Source organism: Callorhinus ursinus, unplaced genomic scaffold (assembly GCF_003265705.2).
Source record: "Callorhinus ursinus isolate GAN/ISIS: 27379988/994484 unplaced genomic scaffold, GSC_fseal_2.0 scaffold10, whole genome shotgun sequence".
Taxonomy (NCBI): domain Eukaryota; kingdom Metazoa; phylum Chordata; class Mammalia; order Carnivora; family Otariidae; genus Callorhinus; species Callorhinus ursinus.
The window spans coordinates 58,333,037-58,357,409 of NW_027397072.1; the positions used below are offsets into that span (position 1 = coordinate 58,333,037).

Sequence of the window (24,373 nt, forward strand, 5' to 3'; positions counted from 1 at the left end):
GGACTCTCAACTATAAAGAACAAACTGAGGGTTACTGGAGGGGAGGTGAGCAGTGGAATGGGTTAAGTGGGTGATGGGTATTAAGGATGGCACTTGTTATGAGCACTGGGTGGTGTATTTAAGTGATGAATCACTAAATTCTATACCTGAAACTAATATTACGCTGTATGTTAACTAACTGGAATTCAAATAAAAACTTGGAAAAAAGTAATATATGAAGATATTAAAAGAAAAATTCAAACACTACAAACAGGTCTATATATTCATAACCCTTTTACAGAAGTCAGCTGAAGTCATAAAAGTAGTAGTTAACCTTGTGGTGCATTTGGCCTATATCCTTATCAGCTAACGTGGCAGTTTTCAAAGAACTTTCCATATCAGCAAGGATTAGAAAAGACAAAGGTAGATGACAAAGGTAGATGATCCAGGGAATTGGAAAAAAGTTCTAAGAGAAGAGATAAGAGGTTCAAAATTCAACCTAACCTGCTTATGTGACTAGGACTGCTCTTTACTAAGATCAAACTTATGTGTTTCTTATAAGCCAACCCTCTTGTTAGTCTGTGGACAAAAAAAATGTTTCAGAATAACTGTGATAATCCCAAATCCCCTAAAAAATAAAACGGAAGCCTCTTAACATCATCCTGTTTATGCTGTATACTAGCTTTAAACTCTGCAATACTAAATAGCCAGTAATTAAAGCAGTGTAGATTATACTATTAGTTTAATTATGTAATTCACATTGCTGGAGCAGCCCTGGAAGAATGAAGTAGGGAAGGAGGAAAGGTCACAGGCTATAAAAATCTTTATAGAAGATTAAGGTACAGATGTGGGTGGGTGGATAAAGGCTAAGAGAAAGACCAGGTGAGGGTGGAACTTGGCTGACCTCTTCCTTGGGAGAAGTTTGACCTCTTCCTTGCGAGAAGTATGAATGAAGGAAAAGGCAGTATTTTAGAAAGATACATATTTGCTCAGCTTGTGTGTTTAAGGGAAGAGGTAAAATGGGAACCAGAACCCTGCAAGGGTTTAAGAAGTAGTATATTTTAAAGTGGCACAAAGGAATTGTTGGGGATGATGGAAAAGCTCTAATTTTTTATTTTGATGGTAGTTACATGACTGTATGCATTTACCAAAACTTATAACACTTAACACTAAAAAGTGTTGTTTATATATAAATTATACCTCAATAAACCTGACATTCGAAAATAAAAGCCATTAGCAGCTAAAATGCTGATTAACCTTTTAAGGTTTATCAAAATTACCAAAAAGCCCTCCAAAACAAGAATAAGCCTCCAATTTCAATCTATTTTGGGTTTATGTTTTACAGTGTTGGAAAATCTAAACAAATGGTTTGAGGTATATAGTGAAGCATGGTTTTTAAAATCTGTTCCAATCTTCCACCATTAACGTCTCTCTTCAAGGAGAACTGTAGTTTCTGACATCTCTCCAGTGGAACCCACTGGCTGAGATCCTCAGCCAATGAACAGGAGCCACAATAAAAGAGGCAGATAAAGAGACAGAACATCTGGCTCTAGACTTGGGGAAGCAAACATACCCACCATATGCTCCACTAACAGAAGATAAGCTATATGCTATAAGCCTATTATTTCTACACTCCTACTATTCTCAAGGCTTTTTTTCTCTTTTAATTTTCCTCCCATCCTCAGAGAAGTCTTGGTTACTTCAAGGTTACTCAGGAGACTATAACACCAGGATGTCTTTCCTGAGCCCTCACAGAAGTTAGATGCTTCCACAGCAGCCTATGAACTGCTTATCGCCCTGCTCTGTATTTAGCCATTTCTGGGTCCATTTCCTCCACAAACTCGAGGTCAAAAGGCTGGAGAGAGAAGACAACTTATTTCTGTAGCCCCAGTTAGTGACTGGCAGAGGCCAATAAGAGTTTCTTCAATGAGATTCAAAAGAGTAATTCTGCATTAAAGAGAGAGAAAGAAGTTCTTAACCTTTATGGGTCATGAAACTCTTTGAGCATCTGATGGAAGCCAGGAAATCTATCCTAAAAAAATGTTTATTTATACAGTTTTACCTGTAATTTCAAGAAATCTAAAGGGTTTACAATCCCTGCAAAGACCTCCCAGGTTGAGATGCCTGGTATAAACATTCCAGTCTCATCTTGATTACACACTGTGACAGGCAGAGGGTCTGCTGTCCACATCTCATCTAAAATAAGGAAAAAGAATTACGGTTGACCCGTAAACAATGTGAAAGGTTGGGGCACCAACCGCCCCCGCAGTCAAAAATCTGTGTATTAACTTTTGATTACCCCAAAAGTTAACTACTAATAGTTAACCGGAAGCCTTACCAATAATATAAATAGTAGATTAATATATATTTTGTGTGAATATTATATACTGTTTTCTTATAAGAAAGCTAGAGAAAAGAAAATCATAAGGAAGAGAAAATACATTTACAGTATTGTAAAAAACTCATGCATAACTGGACCCACACAGTTCAAACCCATCTTGTTCAAAGGTCAACATGGTTTGAACTGTAAAATATCCCCAGGGAATTACAAGACAGAAAGGATTATAGGTAGGCTTGGTCCATCCATCTTGTTTTATATAAAAATTCTCCCAAAACCAATCTTGTAAGTTCTGGGCTATTATATAGTAAATAAATGTAAATTCCCTCACAGTTGTACCACAGTTGAAGATGTGAGATAGGAGAACCTTACAGATATATTTTTTTCATCTGATTATAAGACATAAAATGCCTACATAAAAGATCAACTTGGAGATTTTAATAAATAAAATTATCTGGCTCATGTTTTTCAAGACCTAATACAAAGTCCAAAAAGAATCTCTGTGGGTAGGGGTTGGGCAGGGGGCAATGGCATGTTCACAGAGTGGTACTACCATCTATATCCATGTTACGATTTTCCCAAGGAACTCAATATTGTGGGACTAGATTGTCCTCTGTTCTAGACACAAGCACAGTCGTTAGAGACCCTGGTCCAACACTATTACCTGGAGTCTCTCAAAGCCAATCATGGAACTGACATTAAAATGGCCACATATTTACCATTACTATTTCTGTAGTGAAATAAATAAGTAACCAAAATGGAACTAAAAATAACAGGCCCAAAATAAGCCTTCTTTGTCACATTCCCTTCCAGAAATAAAGGCCCTGTATATATAGGCATGTGAAGGAAGGTAGTCCTGAGGAAAATTAAATACTATTGATTTTATTGTGCAATCAAAAGTAGGGAATTAGAGCTTTAGAAATATTTCCTAAAGTAGTATAAATATATTTGCTTAGATTAGCAGTTCTCTATATTACCAGTTTAAAACTTTATAATCAAGGAAAAGATTAGATTCGTTGGTATCCAGCCATATCCTCAGGGCCATTTCCTTAAATGTCACTATTTCCTTTGTGTAGAGGACTTTCACATTCAGGATCTTATTTTTCTTTGTACACACAGAAAACAAGTCTCTAATGGCTATACCATTAGCTGACTGCAGTTAAGAAACTTTTCACCCAGGGCGCCCGGGTGGCTGCCTTCGGCTCAGGTCGTGATCCCAGGGTCCTGGCATCAAGTGCCATGTTGGGCTTCTCCCTCTCCCTCTGCCTGCCTCTCTGCCTACTTGTGCTCTCTGTCAAATAAATAAATAAATAAAATCTTAAAAAGAAAAAAAACTTTTCACCCAACAAGTGATGCTCAAAGCAAATCATCCTGCATCACATCATGTCAAATCCTCAGCCAAACTGCCCTTAGTCTTTCAAAAAAGATGTGCAAACATTAGCTGCACAATATACTATGATTCAACTTCCAAAAAAAAAAAAAACCCAAAACAGTGTGTATTTTTACTCTGCACACATACACTAACTTTCTCAGAATGCCTTACCATTTAAGCATACACATTTTAATGTTTTGTACTGATAGACTAAGAAAAGCTCTCAATTAATTTATGGAGCACAACCAAAAATCTGTTGAGGTTAAAATCACATTATGTGATATTCTTCATGCCAATTCTCAGCTTAAAAAAAAAAGAGTTGACCCTATATAATTATTCCCCATTTACAAATAAATCCTCACCCTTTTGGGGACTTTAAAACAAGAACAATAACAAGTCAACCAGGGACCCTGTGTTCCTACCTAAATGAAAAAATCTTCTTTAGAGAACACTTTTTACATAAATGAGAATGTACTTTATTATCACCAGAGATCACGATCAGCCAGGTGATAACAGGTGCCCTACCTTAATACATTTTTATAAAACTTTCTTTTGAGGGGCGCCTAGGTGGCTCAGTCGGTTAAGCATCTGCCTTCGGCCCAGGTCATGATCCCAGGGACCTGGGATCAAGCCCTGAGTCAGGCTCCTTGCTCAGTGGAGAGCCTGTTTCTCCCTCTCCCTCTACCTGCAGTTCCCCCTGCTTATGCTCTTTCTCACTCTCTGTCAAATAAATAAAATCCTAAAAAATAAGTAAATAAAACTTTCTTTTGTTTATATAGCTAAATATCAAGATACATCTTGATTATACCATTTATATAGTTAATATTCACAAAACTGGAGCAGAGCATACCACAACTCCATAAATTGAGTTCTTTTCTCTTAACCATAATTCAATAAAATATGGACTCCTTATTTATTTTTAAGTAGGCTCCATGCCCAATGTGGGGTTTGAACTCATGACCCTGAGATCAAGAGTCAGATACACTACCAATTGAGCCAGCCAGGAGCCTGTGGACATAATAGGCCTTTCGAAAAAAAACACATATGTGCAGAACAAACTCATGGTTGTGAAAGGAGAGGGGAGGTGGGCAAAGTTGGGGAAGGGAATGGGAGATACAGGCTTCCAGTTAAACAATAAGTTACAGTGAATATAGGCAATGGTATTATAAGAGTACTATATGGGGACAGATGGTAGCTACACTTGTAGCGAGCACAGCACACAATGTATAAAATTGTCAAGAATCACTATATCGTACACCTGAAACTAGTGTAACATTATGTGTCAACTACACTTCAACAAAAAACCAAAAATTAAAAAAAAAAAAATGTATATGCTTACTGACAGAGTTAAACTGAAGTATTCAACACAGTAGGCAAGAGTGAAATGTGACAACATAAAATTTCAATGCCTATCTATAAGCATATCCTTCAATCTAGCATTTATAAAAAATATTTTTATCTAAAAATTAATCATCTGAACTGAAAATGGCACTTAAGATCAGTTTTCTGGAGGCCAAAGAACTACTGAAGAACTTTTGAAAATAAGTATACTAAAATGGGGTCAGCAAAAGTTTTCCACTGAAGAACTTTTGAAAATAAGTATACTAAGATGGGGTCAGCAACATTTTTCCATAAAGGGCCAGGAAGGAAATATGTTAGAGGTTATGTAAGCCACATGGTCTCAATTTCAACTATTCAATTCTGCCATTGTCACAGGACAGTAGCTACAGGCTGTGTTCCAATAAAACTTTATTTATAAAACAAGATGGCCAATTAGTATTTGCCAACTCCTATAAAAAAAAAAACAGAGATACTCTATTATGACAGTGTTTATGAGCACAGCTTTGATGCAAGGCTGACATGAGAAATACTACTCTAAATAACTATTCTCCCACAATAACTTCTTTTTAGTTAGGAGGCTAAAGTACCACCTGCATTTAAAAAACAAAAAACTATGTGTACAGGGGCACCTGAGTGGCTTATTTGGTTAAGTGTTTGCCTTTGGCTCAGCTCATGATCTCAGGGTCATGGGATCTAGCCCCATGTCGGGCTCCCTGCTCAACAGGGAGTCTGCTTCTCCCTCTCACTCTCCTGGTACTCTCTCAAATAAATATTTTTATTTTAAGATTTTTATTTATTTATTTGACAGAGACACAGTGAGAGAGGGAACACAAGCAGGGGGAGTGGGAGAGGGAGAAGCAGGCATCCCTCTGAGCAGGGAGCCCGATGTGGGGCTCGATCCCAGGACCCTGGGATCATGACCTGAGCTGAAGGCAGATGCTTAACGACTGAGCCACCCAGGCATCCCAATAAAATACTTAAAAAACAAAACAAAACCAACAACCTGTGTGTACTAAAGAAAGTTATGCTTTGAGAGGAAAACTGATCGCTGTATAATCTCTATGACAAGAGACAGAAAATCTGTAGGGAAGGGGATAGGGAGAAAGCGAGCTGGAAGAATGTAGGGAAGCAAGGTGAACAACATTGTCCCATGATCTGTATTCTCAGAACTATTTGCAAAAGTTGTTAACATACAGAGTGTAACATCTGTGCCCTCAAGAAGCTCAGAACATAAAAGAGCAAACTTATCTTTTGCCTCTGAACTCTGAAGACTTCAACATTAAGGACATATGGGATTATAAACATATTTTTTTAAAGATGCTTAAAACCTAGGTTTCAAAATTTTTAATGAAGACTTACACTTTTATAAACAGAAAAAAGACTTCACAAAATCAAATTACATCCAGAATTCTATTTACTTATTCTTTTTCTGTATCAATTCTGCATTCCTATCAGTTACTATGGCTCACTACAGGCACACAGTCTCTTGAAAGTGTTTGTCGGAACCTTGTTGGAGATGGTGGTACTGAACTGGAAAAATCCCTAGGTGGTTCTGTTCCCTCCCTCCCTTCCTTCCTCACCCTGCAATCCCTATTCCAAGAAACCCTTCTTTATATCACAATCTTCTCTCAAAATAAATAAAGGTAGATTTCTCACTGGCAAAGCAGAATCTTGAACATTAAAATATACTGAAAGTAACAAATCTGTGTGCCTTCCTTCAAGGTAGGCACTATCATCAAATGGTTAAGTTTGTGTAGGAAAAAAAACCAAAAAAGTCCAGGTATGCAAGCGAGAATTAACCACACCTTTACACCAGGTTCATCATTAATTACAAAAATGAAGTTACTTCAATGAGGAATAAATTCCTAGGAAAAAATTATAGTTAATTAAGAGGAGAGAAATAAATTTGCCTAAATTTTTGTTATAATTTTAGGCCTATTCCCAAACATTTTTAAAAATCTGACTGAATTTACAAATAGTTCCTTTTCTCAAAACAAAACAAAACAAAACAACAAATAGTTCCTTTTACTACTCTTTCAGGAGAAAATATTATTAATTCTACACTTAAAATCAGAAAAAAAATCAATCATAATTCATTCACTAAGGCCAAGGAATCAAAGACCAAAATAGTAGACCTTTTACATACACACACACACACACACACACACACACACACACACACACAGTAACTGGCAAGCATTATAGGCAAGTAGAATTTTACCTTCAACATAAACAATGAGAAACTCCTCAAGGTGAATGCTTAGGTGGGATTTTTATTTATTTTTTTTTTTAGCTTGTTTCTTTACCTTTTTTTGTTTGTTTTTGTTTTTTTACAATGAGCATGTATTTCATAATTTTAACGAATTTAAGAACTAAAAAGCACTTTCCACATACTGGAAATAAAAGTACTCCTAACCACGAACTGTATTTAAGATTTTCTCAGGAAAAAATGCGAGGGACTCCATTAGCTTAAGCCACAATAAGTGGTATATAAATGAATGTGTGCAGTTATGTTCCAATAAAACTTTACAAACAGTGTAGTAGCCTTCAGGCAGTATTCTGCCAAACCCCTGCTCTAAACAGCACTGTTTTAAAACCAATATTAGATTTCCTAAGATTGTAGACATTTAAGAGATAAACTATTTACAAACAATTGCTCCACTCTACCAAGTCTCTTCTACCTACAATGAAAAGTGCTACAAAGCACCAGATGTCAAATAGGACAGGGAAGAAAGGTCACTATGTTAACAAAACCTATTCCCTAGACAATAACTGCATTTAGATCATCCATTCAACAAACATTCGCTCTGGACACAGGGTTCCCTGGCTTCAAGGTCTAGTAAGACAACAACATATGCATACAATCAACTACTACTGAAGCCAGCTAAGTGCCACATTACGGTCGAAATAACCACTAGTATCTGAAAAATGCTTCATGGTTTAACATGTTTCCACATATACTTAATAAAGCCTCATAACAACCCTGTATAGTACATAAGTCACTTGGTATTATTCTCATTTTACATAAAACTCGTAAGTAGTCAAACTAGGATTTGTACCTCTAATACTACTGCACTACCCTTCTTCAGAGCAACTTTATGCTAGGGGTCAATGACAGAGATGGAGGCATTTGGACTGAGCCTCAAAGAATAAGCAGGATTTTGATAGGTGAGGAGACCAAAGTATTCCAAGGAAATGACATACACAGAAGTCTAGAAGCCAGGAAATACAACATGTGAAAAGCAGGCAGGGGAAATAGGGCTATAAAGATGGTTTCAAAGCATGAGGAGAGCTTTAAGTAGGTGACTTGGCATCTGTACCAAGACACTAAAGGTTATGAGAAATCAGATGGTTTGGGAGAGAGAAGGGAGAAAACAACATAAATGAAGATCTTACTCTGTGATTGGTACTTTGCAAGAGAATTACCTCATATTCAGGGATGTTAAGTTATGAGGTAGTGATGGGGCGCCTGGGTGGCTCAGTCAGTTAAGCATCTGCCTTCAGCTTGGGTCATGATCTCAGGGTCCAGGGATTGAGCCCCACATCGGGCTCCCTCTCAGGGGGGAGTCTGCTTCTCCCTCTGCCCCTCCCCCTGCTTGTTCTAATAATAAAATCTCTAAGGAAAAAAAGTTATGAGGTAGCATTATAGGGTGATTAGACTTTCATATGTCCTCTGCAGGACTGAAAAGATGAGACTAACAGAAGGGAAGGCAGTAGGCTATCTGTAGTTTTGGCATGAGGGAAGAGAATGCAAAGCAATTCCTGTCTATGTCTCAAGTGATGGTTCTTACCCACAGTACCTCACTCCCAAATTTAAACCCAGGTTTTAAATTACCTTAAATTTTCCTACATCTTATCTAAAACTTACCGAATCTTCTGGAGGTCTCTGGATTTTTCCCCAATCCACAGAAGGTCCCTTTTCTTGCAGAAATCTATGAAATAGCTTCCGAAATCCATCAAGGTCTTTTTTAGTGTGCTATGAAAATAGAAGTTCTTGTTACAACTAGCAGAATGCTTACTATTTAATAAATATAGATACATATTATACATTTAAAACACCTTTCAATGAAATTCCTATACTATTAGGACATGAAGCAGAACAGAGACTTTTCTATATCCCCAACTTAAAAGTAAACACGAAGAAAAGCTAATAGGAACCACACTTAAATATGAGCAAATAATCCTCCAAATCTTGCACCAGTATCATGTAAACTGAACACCATTAGGTCCATGGGAATTTCAATTAGTTCTCTACATTTATTCACTAATATCTTTCTCTACCTCTTTTAATGAAAATTAATCTTTATCTGAAGAAAAATGCACAAGACACAGCTAAACTCAAAACATTAAATACAAATTTGAAAATGAAAAGGATGATCTATTGATTTATAAGCAGAAAAGTAAAAATACCTGTCTATGCTGGGAAACCTCTATGATAGCGGACAAAGTAGCATGGTTCTATTAGGAACTGGCTCTCTGGAAAAAGACATGCAGCAGGCTATATGGTTGATAAACTTCTCACAATTCTAACTGAATACTGGTATCCATTTTTCTACCCAATGATATTAGAACACAGAACAAATAAAATTTTGTTCTGATTCTTTTAGACTTTAGAAACTTCCTAGAATTAAAAAAGGAAGGACCATGGTTTAACAATGGGCAAATGCTGAAAATCCTTAATTGTTAAGCAATCCGAATTTTTTTTTATTGCTCTTATATTTCGTGCTTATTTCAGGCTAGATGATCAACAGCAGCAATAGCAATTCAGTATGTAGATGGATGGAAGCAAACAAACATTGTAGAATCCTTACCTCAAACTCATGTGATGGTGCTGTGGTAAGTATTTTTTCTAGTTCCTTCTTCACAGATAATTCTAGCTCTTGTCGAATGACTTCTTGAAACTGAGAAGCGCCATCTTGAGACATGGCTTTGCTAAGATCTTAAAAACAAAACCACCAAAAGAAAAATCAGACAGCCGTTCACACAGCTGGTAAGCTATAACTGATTTATTTCTAGTGCACCAGCAAATGAAAAGGACTCAATCCTATGGTCTCATCATCCTCTTGGATTTCAGTAGTGTCAACTAATTAGGAGTATATAACCATATGGCCTCAAATTTAGTACACCTGTATGATTTACTAGTATACCTGAAACACTAAAACACTTTTGGGAAGAAGGGGCATGTGGGGGTAAAGGATTAATCCTCACTTGTGCACATAGTTCCATGTCCACTAATGTTTCCCTCTTAGCCATCAAAGCTGCAGAAAAATGAGAACAATTGGAATAATGTTAATAAGGGTATATTTTACAGAACACTCCCTTATGGAACTACTGCCTGATAAGAGAACCAAAGGGGTTTAGCAACTTCACAGAAGCAAAAAACCCCTTCCCCTCCAGGCCAGATGAAAACATTAAGGAATTCTTTCCATTTTAGAAGGGAAGCCACTCCAATTTCACATCCCTTACTAAAGAAAAACCCGAGAGATACTGGCAATTCCCAGGTGCCTCTATGTCTCTGGCATCAAAATTTTCACTTAAAAGGACACAGAGCTGCTTCCCCCCTTCTTGTCCTCAATTTCAGCCAAGACTTTTCAGGCTTATCTGTGTCAGACAAGACTATCAGGGCTTTTGGCATAGCTGGGCAACTGATAGATGGATCTCACTAAAGGTGACTCACTAAAGGTGACAGAAATGCCTGATAGATGAAAACAAATAAAAATAGAAAAATATAGAAAAAGAAAACATCCCAGGCCTACGTACCTTGGGAGAAAAATGCGTACACAGGTTGTTGTTTTTTTTTTAATTTTTTATTGTTATGTTAATCACCATATATTACATCATTTGTTTTGGTGTAGTGTTCCATGATTCATTGTTTGCTCATAACACCCAGTGCTCCATGCAGAATGTGCCCTCTTTAATACCCATCACCAGGCTAACCCATCCCCCCACCCCCCTCCCCTCTAGAACCCTGTTTGTTTTTCAGAGTCCATCATCTCTCCTGGTTCGTCTCCCCCTCTGACTTACTCCCCTTCATTCTTCCTCTCCTGCTATCTTCTTCTTTTTCTTTTTTCTTAAAATATGTTGCGTTATTTGTTTCAGAAGTACAGATCTGTGATTCAACAGTCTTGCACAATTCACAGCGCTCACCGTAGCACATACCCTCCCCAACGTCTATCACCCAGCCACCCCATCCCTCCCACCCCCAACCACTCCAGCAACCCTCAGTTTGTTTCCTGAGATTAAGAATTCCTCATATCAGTGAGGTCATATGATACATGTCTTTCTCTGATTGACTTATTTCACTCAGCATAACACCCTCCAGTTCCATCCACGTCATTGCAAATGGCAAGATCTCATTCCTTTTGATGGCTGCATAATATTCCATTGGCGAACACAGGTTGTTTTACATGCTTATCTAGATAGTAATTATCTTGCCTATTATAAAATAAGGGATAACCAGACTATTGTTCACCTTACCCTTTTTCAATACCTAACTCAAACTTATTTTATAAATGTAGTTTTGAAGCTTATGTTCAAACATTTTGTTTGATAACTAGTCCTACAAATCTTAAAAAAAAAAAAGATTCTGCTAAATTAAGATTTTTATTTATTTATTTGACAGAGAGACATAGTGAGAGAGGGAACACAAGCAGGGGGAGTGGGAGAGGGAGAAGCAGGCTTCCCATGGAGCAGGGAGCTCGATGCCAGGCTTGATCCCAAGACTCTGGGGTCATGACCTGAGCCAAAGGCAGACATTTAACTGACTGAGCCACCCAGGCGCCCCCAGAATCATATTCCAATAAAACTAAAAATACTCCCTCCCACATACCATAAATTTTTTTTTGAAAAGATTTATTTTAGAGGTGAGAGCAGGGGAAGGGTTAGATAGAGGGGGAGGGAGAGGGAGAATCTCAAGAAGACTCTGTGCTGAGCACGGAGCCCAACTTGGGGCTCAATCCCAGGACCCTGAGATCATGACCTGAGTGGAAATCCAGAGTCCCACACTTAACTGACTGAGCCACCCAGGCGCCCCCACCATAAATTCTTTTATTTGTTATCTGGGCAGAAGAAAACATTTATACTTATACAGACAGAGTTAAAGCCAACATAGTATTTTTAAGATACTTGTGAGAACAGAAATTAGTAAATTATGTAATTCTTAAAGCAATTTATTTAATGTAGACAGCTTATCCTTCTCCCAAATACCTAAAAATGTTAACAAATGAGATATTTAACATCACTCTTCAAAAACCTTTTTAAGTCCATTTTCTGTCATACTGAAATCTAAGAGGGAAAAAAGAAAAGGAAATTTGGTGAGAGCACACAATCTAATCCTAAAATAGCCATTGTCTAACTGTGTTCTTTTTATAGGCATAAACCACAACACAAATAAGTTTATGACCCCAGTAAAACTTTTAAGTGACCCAAACAGGTCCATAAATAACTTCTTTGAGCTAAGAAACACACCTTTGTGTTCCATAAACAACCTAAATGTATGTTTCCACTAGTAAGCAACTTATCATTTGTAAAAATTCGTAACAATGGATGAGCATATCTGCATAACTATGACAGGTAATTAAAACACTCCTGCAGAACATTCTAGAGTTAATGTGACATCAACTACAAAGGTTCATCCCTTGGCTGACTTAATTTTAATTTAAAATTTGTCACAGTTTAAGAACTCCCCCACCCTGTATACCTGGGATATCTCTCCCACAATCTTTAAGCCAACGCCCGTATTTAAGAAATAATTTAGAAGAAAAATTTACTAAATATAAAACTTCTAAATTAAGGAACACACGAATTTTTTGATTCTGTATCACCACAGATGGATTAAAATGGATCAGGAACTTTATGATGATTTTTTTAAAAAGTTTTTGTTGGACTCAAAGACATCTACACACTTGCTGCCTTGTTGAAGTTAGAGCTTGAAAGCCAGCATTCTCAGTCACATTCCTAAAAATTAGTGATGGGAACATTTAATTTACATTCTGGGCAAACGCCAAGATGAGATAACAAGAAATGTAACTGCAAAGTTTAAAGATAACTGTAGTAGCTGTTTGAGATTTGTCTACATGAGAACAGTAAAACAACAAAAACAAAAATCGAACAAAAAAACCCCCCAAGCTTTAGAGACTTCCTCTGCAGAACTGCCTATCATTCTACATGACTTAAGGTCAAAACACACAAAACCCATCTCACAATCCTCCCTATCAAGCCAAGCTAAGAAAGGCTGGCTGAAAGACACATTTAATGCTACATGTGGTATTTGCCAGCTGCAGGAGGTTCAACCTTAGGATATAGATTCAAAAAAAAAAAAAACCCAGACACAGATTCAAACTCAAGTTGTAACAAATATCCCTAACCTTTATTCTTCCCATTCCTTTGATATAGTACCAAATGCAAACACAGAACAACTTGTATTCCTTCCAGCCACTCTACAGGTATGAACAGCTAATACAATAAAGAACATTATAAAGAGCCTATCACCTCTTCCACCCTATTCCACTGCTGTTTCCTTCCCTGTCCTCTGGGCAGTGCTACTATGAAGTTTTGTTTTTTAAGGACTAAAGAATAAAGAAGGGCTTTTAAGGATTAAAGCATATGCAATAACAATTTATGCTTAATCAAGAAGGGTGTCTATCTTAAACACCTGACACAGACTGTGAGGCACAGAGCTAGAAACCATTTCCCTTAGCAGTGACCTCCTTATTCATCCTGAATTTCTAATAAAGGTCTGGAATTTCTGGTAGGAAAGGAAGTACAGACCTTAAAAGCTTTCTTGGACTTACATTCTCAGGTTGCACTTCTGGCAATGACAGTTGTGTTTCTAATGGAAGGTCAATTAAAGAACTCCGTGAATAATGCAAGATTACTAACCTCCCAAAATGTTTTATCCCTTCTCAGTTCCTAGCAACTGAGAATTGCTCATCCTCAACTTTGAACAGAGAGTGGACTAGGAATCAAACATTTCATTAATGGGGCGCCTGGGTGGCTTAGTCGATTAAGCAACCAACTCTTGGTTTCGGCTCAGGTCATGATCTCAGGCTCGTGAGACAGAGCCCCATGTCCAGCTCCGCGCTGGGCATGGAGACTGCTTAGGATTCTCTACCTCTCTCTGCCGCACCCCCCCCCCCAAACCCCGCTTGTGTGCACACACACTCTCTCAAAAAAATAAATAAGTAAAAATGAAAAATAAAAGAACAGCTACAAAATTTTTTTTAAAAAAGACATTTCATTACCTTGGCCATAACTCAAAACATTTTTAGAGATGAAAGGGAGCATTTTATCTACCTTCAACATTTTAAAGAGGAAATTAAGGCTGAAATAGTTAAATGAGTTATCCAAGGTCACAGAACCAGCAAATGCTGGAGCTCAGAAGCAAAGCCAAATTTATCTGAGTGCCATCCCACCACAGTGAGGTGGAAATACCCTGCTCATTTTTTCCTCCTAGTCTGACTCTCTTTAATCCTTGGCACAAAATCCAAAAATAACACTCCAAAAGCATTTCTATCAGAATGTCTTCTTATACCCAATGGAACAGACAGGAAACTCCCTTCCAAATGGGCTTACTAGAATTGTCCTGGTTGACTTAATTATAACTTAGTCAATTTGGGATAGAACAGGCAGTAACTTTTTTTTTTTTTTTTTTAGAAGTTTTTCTGCCACATCAATTTCCTAATTCTTCCTTGTTCACAAGAACTAAAATTTCAACATCATGGACTTTCCCCTATCCAGCTGGAGCCACAAAAAAAAAGAAAGGAAAACAAGGAAGAGGAAAGCAATAGAATCAAGAGGTAGGAGACAATCTAACAAGTGATGGTCTTCATTTAATTCAGGTATTTCATTTCATCCATTTCATCAACTAAGAGGTATACATAATACCTTTCCCTGACATCCCGATAGGCACAAACAAAACAACTTCACATTTTTTCTTTTTTAAGATTTATTTATTTGACAGAGAGAGAGAAAGCACAAGCAGGGGAAGCAGCAGGCAGAGGGACAGGGAGAAGCAGGCTTCCCGCTGAGCAGGGAGCCTGACGCAGGGCTCGATCCCAGCACCCCGGGATCATGACCTGAGCCAAAGGCAGCTGCTTAATGACTGAGCCACCCAGGCGGCCCACAGCTGGCTTCACAATGCACAGGCCATGGAAAGACTACAGAAAGAATACCAAGAGCAACAGAGGTTAGGAGCTCTCCCCAGCCCACCTCCCCACCACCACTCATTAGATCTATCAGTCCCAACCTTCCTGTGGAAACCACATTGAGAGGAACCCAAAGTCAGAGTATTAGAGAGCTCACTTAATCTTAAACCAGGAAATGACTTGTGAGCCAAGTATGGTAGAGTCCCCACTCATCCACAAGGGATGTGTTCCAAGACTCCCAATGGAAGGTCTGAAACCGCAGATAGTACCAAACCCCAAATATACTATTTTTTCCTATACATACATAGCTATGATAAAGTTTAACTTATAAATTAGGCATACTAAGAGATTAACAATAATAAAACAGGATAATTGTAATGTACTATATGAATGTGGTCTCAGAATATTGTACTGTACGCAGCCTTCTTGTGACTGTGAGAAGATAAAATGCCTACATGATGAGAGGAAGTGAAGTAAACGATATAGGCATTGTGACATAGCGTTAGGCTATTGCAGGCATGCCTCGTTTTATTGCACTTTGCAGATATTGCCCCCCCTTTTTTTTTTTTTTTTTACAAACTGAAGGTCTGTGGTAACCCTGCATTGAGCAAGTCTCTCAGCACCTTTTTTCCAATGGCATTTGCTCACTTGTGTCTCTGTGTCACATTTTATTACTCTTGCAATATTTCAAACTTTTTCATTATTGTTATCTTTGTTATGGTGATCTGTAACAGGTGATTATGACTCGCTGAAAGTGCAGATGATGGTTGCATTTTTTAGCAATAAAATATTTTTAATTAAGGTATATACATTTTTTAGACATAATGCACACTTAATAGACTACAGTACAGTATAAACATAACATTCAAATGTACCAAAAAAACTCATTTGACTCTTACTTTATTGCAATATTTGCTTTACTGCTGTGGTCCAGAACTAAACCTGAAATATCTCTTGGGTATGCCTGTATTGACCTTCTGACAGTATGTCAGGAGGAGGATCATCTGCTTCTAGACTTCAGTTGAGGGAAGTAAGCGGCGGATAAGGGGGGACTACTGTAAGTTTAAAACTCTTAAGAATGTACTGGTAACTGGAAATATCCACGGATAAAGTTGAGGACATATACTGACTAGATTTATGACCAATTAAAGCTAACTATCCTCTTTTGGGTTCTCACTGCAGTCCTTAAACTCAGTTATCTGTGAATATTCCTCCTAGAAAAGCTTTTCTTCTTTGGATTCCATTACCTAATATTACTCTACATTCTTTTCCTACCTCTGTGACCGGGCCTCAATTTCTGTAACTGGCTCTTTCTTCTCCTACTCCCTGAGTTTCCTAAGATTCTATCCCCAGACCACTCTTCCCCTCAATTATGACCTTAACCAGTCTCATTATTGGTAACTCCCAAATATGTGCCTCACATCCTTATCTTTTTTTCTGAGCTCCAGACTCACATTCCCTACAGCCTTCTGGACTTTTTCTATCTGTATACTCAGGTTGGATACCTTAAACTCAACATGTCCAAATCATCTAAACCAAATACACGTACCTCCCCGCTCCCCATGATATGAACATTCTCCTAGTCAGTGCTAGATGACCTATAAACCTCAGCACAGTTGGATTCTTCCCTTCTTTCCCCTCATATAACATCAGTCCAATACTATATACTTCAATTGCCACAACTCCATTCATTGCTTTTCATTCCCACTGCTGCTACTTTAATTTCCCTCTCATTTTCACTCTCCTGGTCATGATGACAACAGCTTTCTAACCAGTCTGCCCATATGTCACTCTAATCTGGTGGTACCAAGCAGAATGGACTGGTCTCCCTAAACTGCAACCCCAATCACATCACTTCTTTTCTTCATTGATGGGATTTGCATTTGATGAGAAACAAATACAAATTCCTTAGCCAGACCTGTCTTAAAAAACAAGTTGAAATAACTTTTTGAGTAGCCAAAGTTACTGAAAGTGCTAGAGAAGAATGCCTAAAGGTTGTAATTTCTTAGTTCATTTGTGGTATCTCAATAGTGTTTCTAAAACTTCAGTGTGCATACAAATCACCTGGAGGGTTTGGTTTGTTAAAACATAGATTCCTGGGCAAGCTCCCAGAATTCTGACTCTGGAGGTAGGGTTGGTGTGGGGGGAATATGCATTTCTAGTAAGTGAATGCTACCTGTATTGCTTTGAGTAGCTCTGATATAGATTATACTCCACTTAATACATTTGTAGGAGCCATGCACATCGTTCATCTCCATACACAATGCTATTCTGTCACCTATTGTCTGCCCCAAGGCCATGTGCTTCAGAGATGGCACCAGGCCCAGATTGGTCTAAAGTCTTCCCAGAGATTGGTTTAAGCATGAAACATAATATGATTTTGACCAGTGAGCCACGGAGGGCATAGTTTGCCAAAGGACTTAGGAGAAAGGTGCTCCTCACTGAAAAAAGAGACACATGGAAAGAAACAGTATCTTTTCCACCCCTGGACATATGCACCCATCCCTCACCTCCAGTTTCTTCTGCCATTGGGGAGCTTAAGGGAAGCTAACCTAAGAATGAGAAAAACAGGCTTTAGAAAGCAGAGGAGAAGGAAGGAAAGACTGATGCAGTCTTTACACTCAATTAGCCAACTCTGGAACAGCCCACTTCTGTTTTTTAAGCCAACAGTGTTTGTACTTTTCTGTTCCATGAAATTAAAAGCATCTTAATTATTATAAAATTGTTCCAAAACACACATCTCAAGTGTCATTCAACATATTTAGAGCAGGGCAGGCAGAAATGAAGAGGAAAAAATTAGAAATTAGTGGCCCAGCATGAATTCCAAAATCATGAGAAATCATCCCAGGCTAATACCTCAGCCCCCAAAGGCTCAAACTCTGCGATTTTGAGTAGCTTCTGCTATTTTGGGGGTCATGTTCTATGTTCTAGGTAGTAGCTTCTGAACATGCAACGAGGCCTTCCTTTCTATCACAACTCCTTTAATGTGAGGGTTTTAACCATTCCTGCCTCTGTACTATATCAAACAGCCCCTAAAATTTAACTCTTTGCTTAGATGTCTGTATGCAACACTTCAAAGGTGCTAGACATGAAAAAATTTTTTCCAACACCTACCTCAGCACCTGACACAGTGCAGACACCTGATAATATGTAAATAACAGATCAAGACTTATATTTTCATATTAGTGGCTTGAGCAGTCACTAATATATATCATTCATCAGAATTCAGTTAAAACATAATATCCTCCTGGATCTCTTTCTAAACTAAGCATGGTTGCTCACATGATTCTTCTATCTCTCCTTTATAACATCATGCTTTTTAAAGTTTATTAAATGTCTTTCTTTCCCAAGTTATAATCTCTGTAGGACTGTGTCTATTTTGCCCAAGTTATATTCCCACTGCCTAACACAGAGCTTGAAACATAGCAAATATTCAAGTAATGTTTATTAAATAAATAAGAGCCTATTATGATACTGCTATGTGGTGGAAATGCATTAAGTGGGTAGAGTCCAGTCTAGTGAAGGTAGAATCTGATAAGGCCAAACAGAAAGTATTCAAGAGCCAGGAATTATGGTCATGGGGAAGCAGGGCTAAGCAAAATACGGACTGTGTCTTGAGCCCTTGGAAGTCCCCAAGGCTTCTTAAGAAGAGGCTGATTTATCAGTCAATTATCAGATATGTTGTCAAATTTCAAACTGATAGCCAACCTAGACAAAATGACCTCCTAAATTAACTTAACTGTTTTTAACTGTTAGAATTTACACATAAACCAGATTTCTCATTAATAATTAAGATTAATTCTGCTCTCATACAACAGAGTAGCTCTTAAAATCTTAAGGGAAAAAAAAGTATCACTTCTGGAAAACTTTTCAGAAGAGATGTGTCAAATGGTTAAATAATACTACCTTGCATTAAAGTTTAACAGATATAAGAAGGCATGCCAAGGGGCCTAGAACACTCATTTGTTGAGAGGAAGAAAAAGAGATACAACTCATCATCATCAAGCACAAAAAATTATTTGGCAGGCTTGCCCTGTAATTTGATATATGTACATTTAGATAAAACTAGAATTCTAAGCTTGGAAAAGCTTTAAGGTCAGTGAGTCCTATTCTCTTATCTTTGAGACGAAACAGCACCCCAGACATGCTGACTTGCTTATGGACACCATAGCAGTGCCAAGCTGGAATCCAAACCCTGGTGCCCTGCTTCTCCTTCCTGAAGGAAGGTCTCCCCTTTCTTGGTTATAGTGCTTTTACATGGTTTGTCACCTCCAGGAGTATGCCTGAATGAAAACATGCAAAAACCCAACTATGTCTACATGTGATGTTACTAATGAGATTAAAACTACATACCAGAATAAGCATCCTTTTACGCTCTTCACCTTTTCCCTCTATACTGTTTGTTTGCTGGGCAATGAAAAAAATCAAAGAAAGTTTTTATGCATGCTCTAAATATTTTATTACCAAGGCTAAGCATTTTATCACTGGCATAAATGAACCTAAAACAGTGCACAGAACTGTGTTATTCCATTTTCCTGCACTCTTTCGAAGTTTTAAAATTCTAGGCAGGGTTTAAACATCACATCAGCCTTCGCCAGAGCAGCAACCAGAGGAAAGCAAACTCCAAACAACTTGTCTGCAGACCTTTGTGGCCAAGGAGCAATGGAGTTATTGTTAAAGGGAATATCCCCTAGAGTAGTATTTTTTATACTTTGGTGACTATTAAACAGTGGACTAAGCATAATATGACTATTTCATGTACATGAATACACTGAATAATTCTTTAAAAGATACAAGTGAAATCACAGAGAAACACGGAACTCTCTTGATTTGCATAGGAAAAATTAACAAGTATCTTGAAATGTTTTGGAAAACAAAACATTTTGTTGTTTATGTAAGTTAACTAAGACAACATAGCCAATTTCTCCTTGGTTCTCAAAAACAATCCTTAATTGTCAAAATGGTTTGGGGGCACAATCGATTTCTTTTGGCAGTAACTGAGAAAAATAAACAATGGGACTTTTGGCAGAGGCAGAAATTGAGCCCTAAACAATTATTTTGCAATGAACTAAAAGAGACGTCTGCATCACCAATAACTGGGAAACAGCTTTCAAATGGAGTATTATCCTTTCTCACACTTAAGCCCTATCAAACACATAAAGTTTAGTTCTCTTTTGATAGCTTGGCAAGCTAACTTTCAAAGAATTTAAAAGTTATTAATAGAAAAATGCATGCCTGGTAGAAGAATTTTAGAAGCCTAAGACATATGGCTTCAATTAATTGTCATTGTGCCTGGAACAATCTATCAAATTACCCAAGATGAAGACGTCCACAATGCAAACACTATTATGCCAAGTTCAAAATATGATAGTTTAGAAAAGAAAACATAAGCTGTGTCAAAAGGACACAAGTCTTTAGAAAAAGTCAAGCTTCTAAAGAGATTCCAAGCAATCAAAATGATGGTAAAGTGAATCATACTTCCTCATTCACCAAGTCCCAAACCTTCAGAGGATCTCTCCCAAATTTTATTCTAATAATGCTGGGATTTTTCTCCATTGGCATAAATTCTGGATATCAAGAGAAATCCCATTATGGAAACTTAGTAGAGTCAACTCTTAATTATTCATTTTTTTACAGATAATCCAGAGCTAGTTTGACTTTCAAATATTAACTTTTCAATAATGGATGTATCCGACTTTCTGAGAACTCCTAGTACCCGCACTTACACATAAAAGTACCAAATACGATTTGGTGGAAAATAGAAAACACAGTACATTATTCTTTTACCTAGAACATTCTTGTTATTAGGACAACTAATGTTCCTTACACAAATTAAGTATCCCATTATTTTAAAGTTACAATTCATAATTACAATTTTCTATGAAAAAAAATAACACATACACAGAGAAAGGTCTCTGTGTAGCAGTATCACAAGAAAACACCTACTGTTCAAACATTTTAGAGTAATTTCCTCGTAAAGTTATTTTTCAATTTATCTTCAGAATATTAAAATGGCACTTCCAAGAAGTATACCAGTTAAGATTTCTTATTTCTCTAATGTTCCCTATCAATTTCTTTTCTTAGTAGGCTTTCACAAATGAAAATCACCCATCTTACTAGAAGAAACACCCAGTTATCAAGAACAAAGGCAATTTAACCATAGAGATTACAAAGTCCATGGTGGAAAACAAAGTTTTCATCAGCTCAACTATTCTTTTCTATTTCTTCTAATTTTCCATTTATAACTGTGATTCTAATTTAACTAAGTCCCCCTCCCTCTAGGAATATAATAAATCCTAAGCCATATCTTTAGAAAATGAGGAGTGTACTTTAGTCATTGCTTTGCCCCCTCTACTACTGTCTGAAGACCATGTCACAATCCCCCTGGGCTAAAAGCATCCTAGTCATCTAAATAATCAGCAAAAAGCTAAATTTAGTTTGAGGATTTGAGAAGAAGCAGGCCAAGGCCCAACCTCCACAACCAGGCCCCAGAATGCATCTCATCCCTATATTCATCTGAGACCCCTCCAGTTAAAATTAGCTCAGCTAATCCTCCTTGGCTAGCTGCCATCTACCAAGCAGGAATCACAAAAAAAAAAAAAAAAGGTCATAAAAAGAGAATTCCAACAAATGGGAAAGTCGATGGGCCTCAAATATTTTTTAAGTGACACAGAGATACTCAAATGTCTTCCCCTGAAATATAAGAAAGTACCTCAACTTAAGAATAGTAAGGGACATTTTTATATAATTTAAATGGATGATGGCCTAGTAAAAGCAGTTCAAAAAAAGTCCCTCTACTATCACAGTATAAGCACATAACATGATCCTAGCTGGCTAGATGACATTTCCCGCACCATTTATAAATTTCAAATCATGTGGAGAGAGATTATCCCATAGCTCTCAGAACTTTTAAAAAGCAAAATCCCAAATGGTACCCATTGATAAACCTGGCAAAGTCACATCAGCCGAAGACCCCTAGTACCTCCAACTGTGACAGGGAATCCCTTCTCACTCAGCTAGCACTCACATTTATTTAGAATTGGGGGCCCTGCAACAACCCCTGGAGTGGAGAAAACTAGCAAATGGAAAGTAATTTCACAGGTGCAGCCAGAAGGTGACCTGACGGCAGAATACAACGGCTAGGCAATTATATCCTAGATCCAGGAAAGAAGAGTCTTCCTGTAAGAAAGATATTTAAGTGCCTGAGGAACACAGACTTGGGAGATGCCCAAAGAAAGTTAAACCTTCGTTTGGCCAAGGAATATATACTGAGAGTGCTCCTATCAACACTAAGCATTTTTATTAATTGAACATTTCTACCGAATGAATTATTGGTCTCAGTGCTTGAGAACGGAGATGCCTAGCTTTGGGAGAAGAGATTCAAGCCAAGTATAGCAACCCCAAATCTTGTCCAGGCAATCAAAAACACATGCACACAACACACAGGTATAATACCTAGATGTTCTGAATTTCAAGTGCCCACTATAAGATGCCCATGAAATCTCAATACAGTGTATTGCACACTGTAAGCACTCAAAAATTGTTTTGTTGACTGGACTGAAAGGAAAACTGTCACCAATTATGTATTCATATCGCCATTCAAGCTTCCCCCCTCCTACCCCTGCACTTTTTTTTTTTTTTAAATATATCAACTCCCAAGTGCTGGGGGGATTAAACACTAAACTTAGAATAGGAAAATAAAAAACGGTCATACCTGCCTTGTTTCTATTTACTTCTATTGACGACATGTGGTTATATTTATGGTGGCAATGCTATCTGTATGGCCACCATCATTTTAAGAAAGAAAAGCAAAACTCACTGGCCATCTAATATGTGACTGGGACACTCATATAATTCACCTCATTTCAGCTTCTCAATAACCCTGTGGCAAAGTATTAGTACCCAATATTTATATAAGTAGAAACTGAGGTTCAGAAAAGTTATTATCTAAGATCACCTGTTAGCAGGATTCAAACCTAAATCCAAACGCTTCTATCTTTATAACATTTATGTAATCTAAGTGGTGTTATAAAAAAAACTATAGCTGAAAATAAAAATGTAGGCTAACTTACTAAATAAAACATGGAAAATGCTGAGTTTCTCATTTGTCATCCATGACAAATTCTTTTGGAGCATCCACCATTTCAAGACACTGTATTTCCCCCAGAGATATATTATCTTTACCCACAGGGAATTGACAGTCTAGCTGGAGAAACAAGCCATTTGGATAAGTTTTTAATGTGAGAAGCAATGAAAGGTATTAGAAACAACAAGGGTTTTAGACACATTTATATATGAATTTCAATGCTTACCAGCTGTGAACTTTGGGCAAGCTACTTAAATTTCCTCAGCTGTAAGGTGTAAAAATCTACCTCTTAGGGGTTTGTGAAGCTTAAATGAGACGACATGTGAAAACAGTTAGAGGCCTAATATTTGTTCAATCTTTCTTCAATGGCATGAGCTAAGTGTCAATGAGTAGAAATATAAGTAAGTGATATAGCAAAGATTAAACAATTTGATCTGGTACAAAAAAATTCCAAGACAAAAATCCCAAACCTTACACTTGAAAACTGATCTGTGGAGACAGCTGAATTAGCCAATTAGGTTTATCATTTGTAACAGCAGCAGAGTTAATTAAACATACAGAGGGCTTACACCTGAAGCACAAAATGTAAACAATGACAAACAGGAACACAATCATGTTAAATTTGGAGGGGAGGGGTATCATCTTTTTGTGCAAAACTGCTAATTTAAAAGCAAAACTACCATTTAAAGTAAAAGTGAATGGCAACTAAATGCAATGTTGGATTCAATCATGGAACAGTAGCATGAATAACACTTCAGTTAATAGTAATGTACCTATGATAATGTCTTAGTTTTGACAAATGTGGAACTTTTCTATAAACCTTAAAGCATTCCAAGATAAAAAGCTTATTTTTTAAAAAAGTAGATGGTAAGGGAAAGGGATATACATAGCAACTCTTAGGTACTGCCACGTGGATTTTGAATCTCCTGAAGACAGTCATTAACAGCAAAGGCTGTGAAATCAGTCAACACACACCACCTATGCAAGCTATTCTAATGCATAACTACAAGGAACACCTGAAGTGTAATAGTCTTAACTTAAAGAGAAGTGACTTGTCCATTTTTCCCTAGCATATTCTTGCCAAAAGCAGCTTTCTGCTAATTTTGTTGCTG

General features: G+C 37.4%; 1 protein-coding gene across 2 annotated transcripts in view; it reads right to left on the minus strand.

Annotated features, from left to right (window-relative positions):
- UGP2 (UDP-glucose pyrophosphorylase 2) overlaps nt 1–24,373 on the minus strand; it is a 70,596-nt gene that overhangs the window by 43,834 nt on the left and 2,389 nt on the right. For both annotated transcript variants that reach the window (XM_025868597.2, XM_025868596.2), the window contains exons 2-3: nt 9,842–9,969; nt 8,899–9,006 (exon numbers count right to left, since the gene is read on the minus strand). In XM_025868597.2, the coding sequence (XP_025724382.1) occupies nt 8,899–9,006; nt 9,842–9,955 (222 nt within the window). In that variant the 5' untranslated portion in view covers nt 9,956–9,969. The remainder of the gene's footprint in view (nt 1–8,898; nt 9,007–9,841; nt 9,970–24,373) is intronic.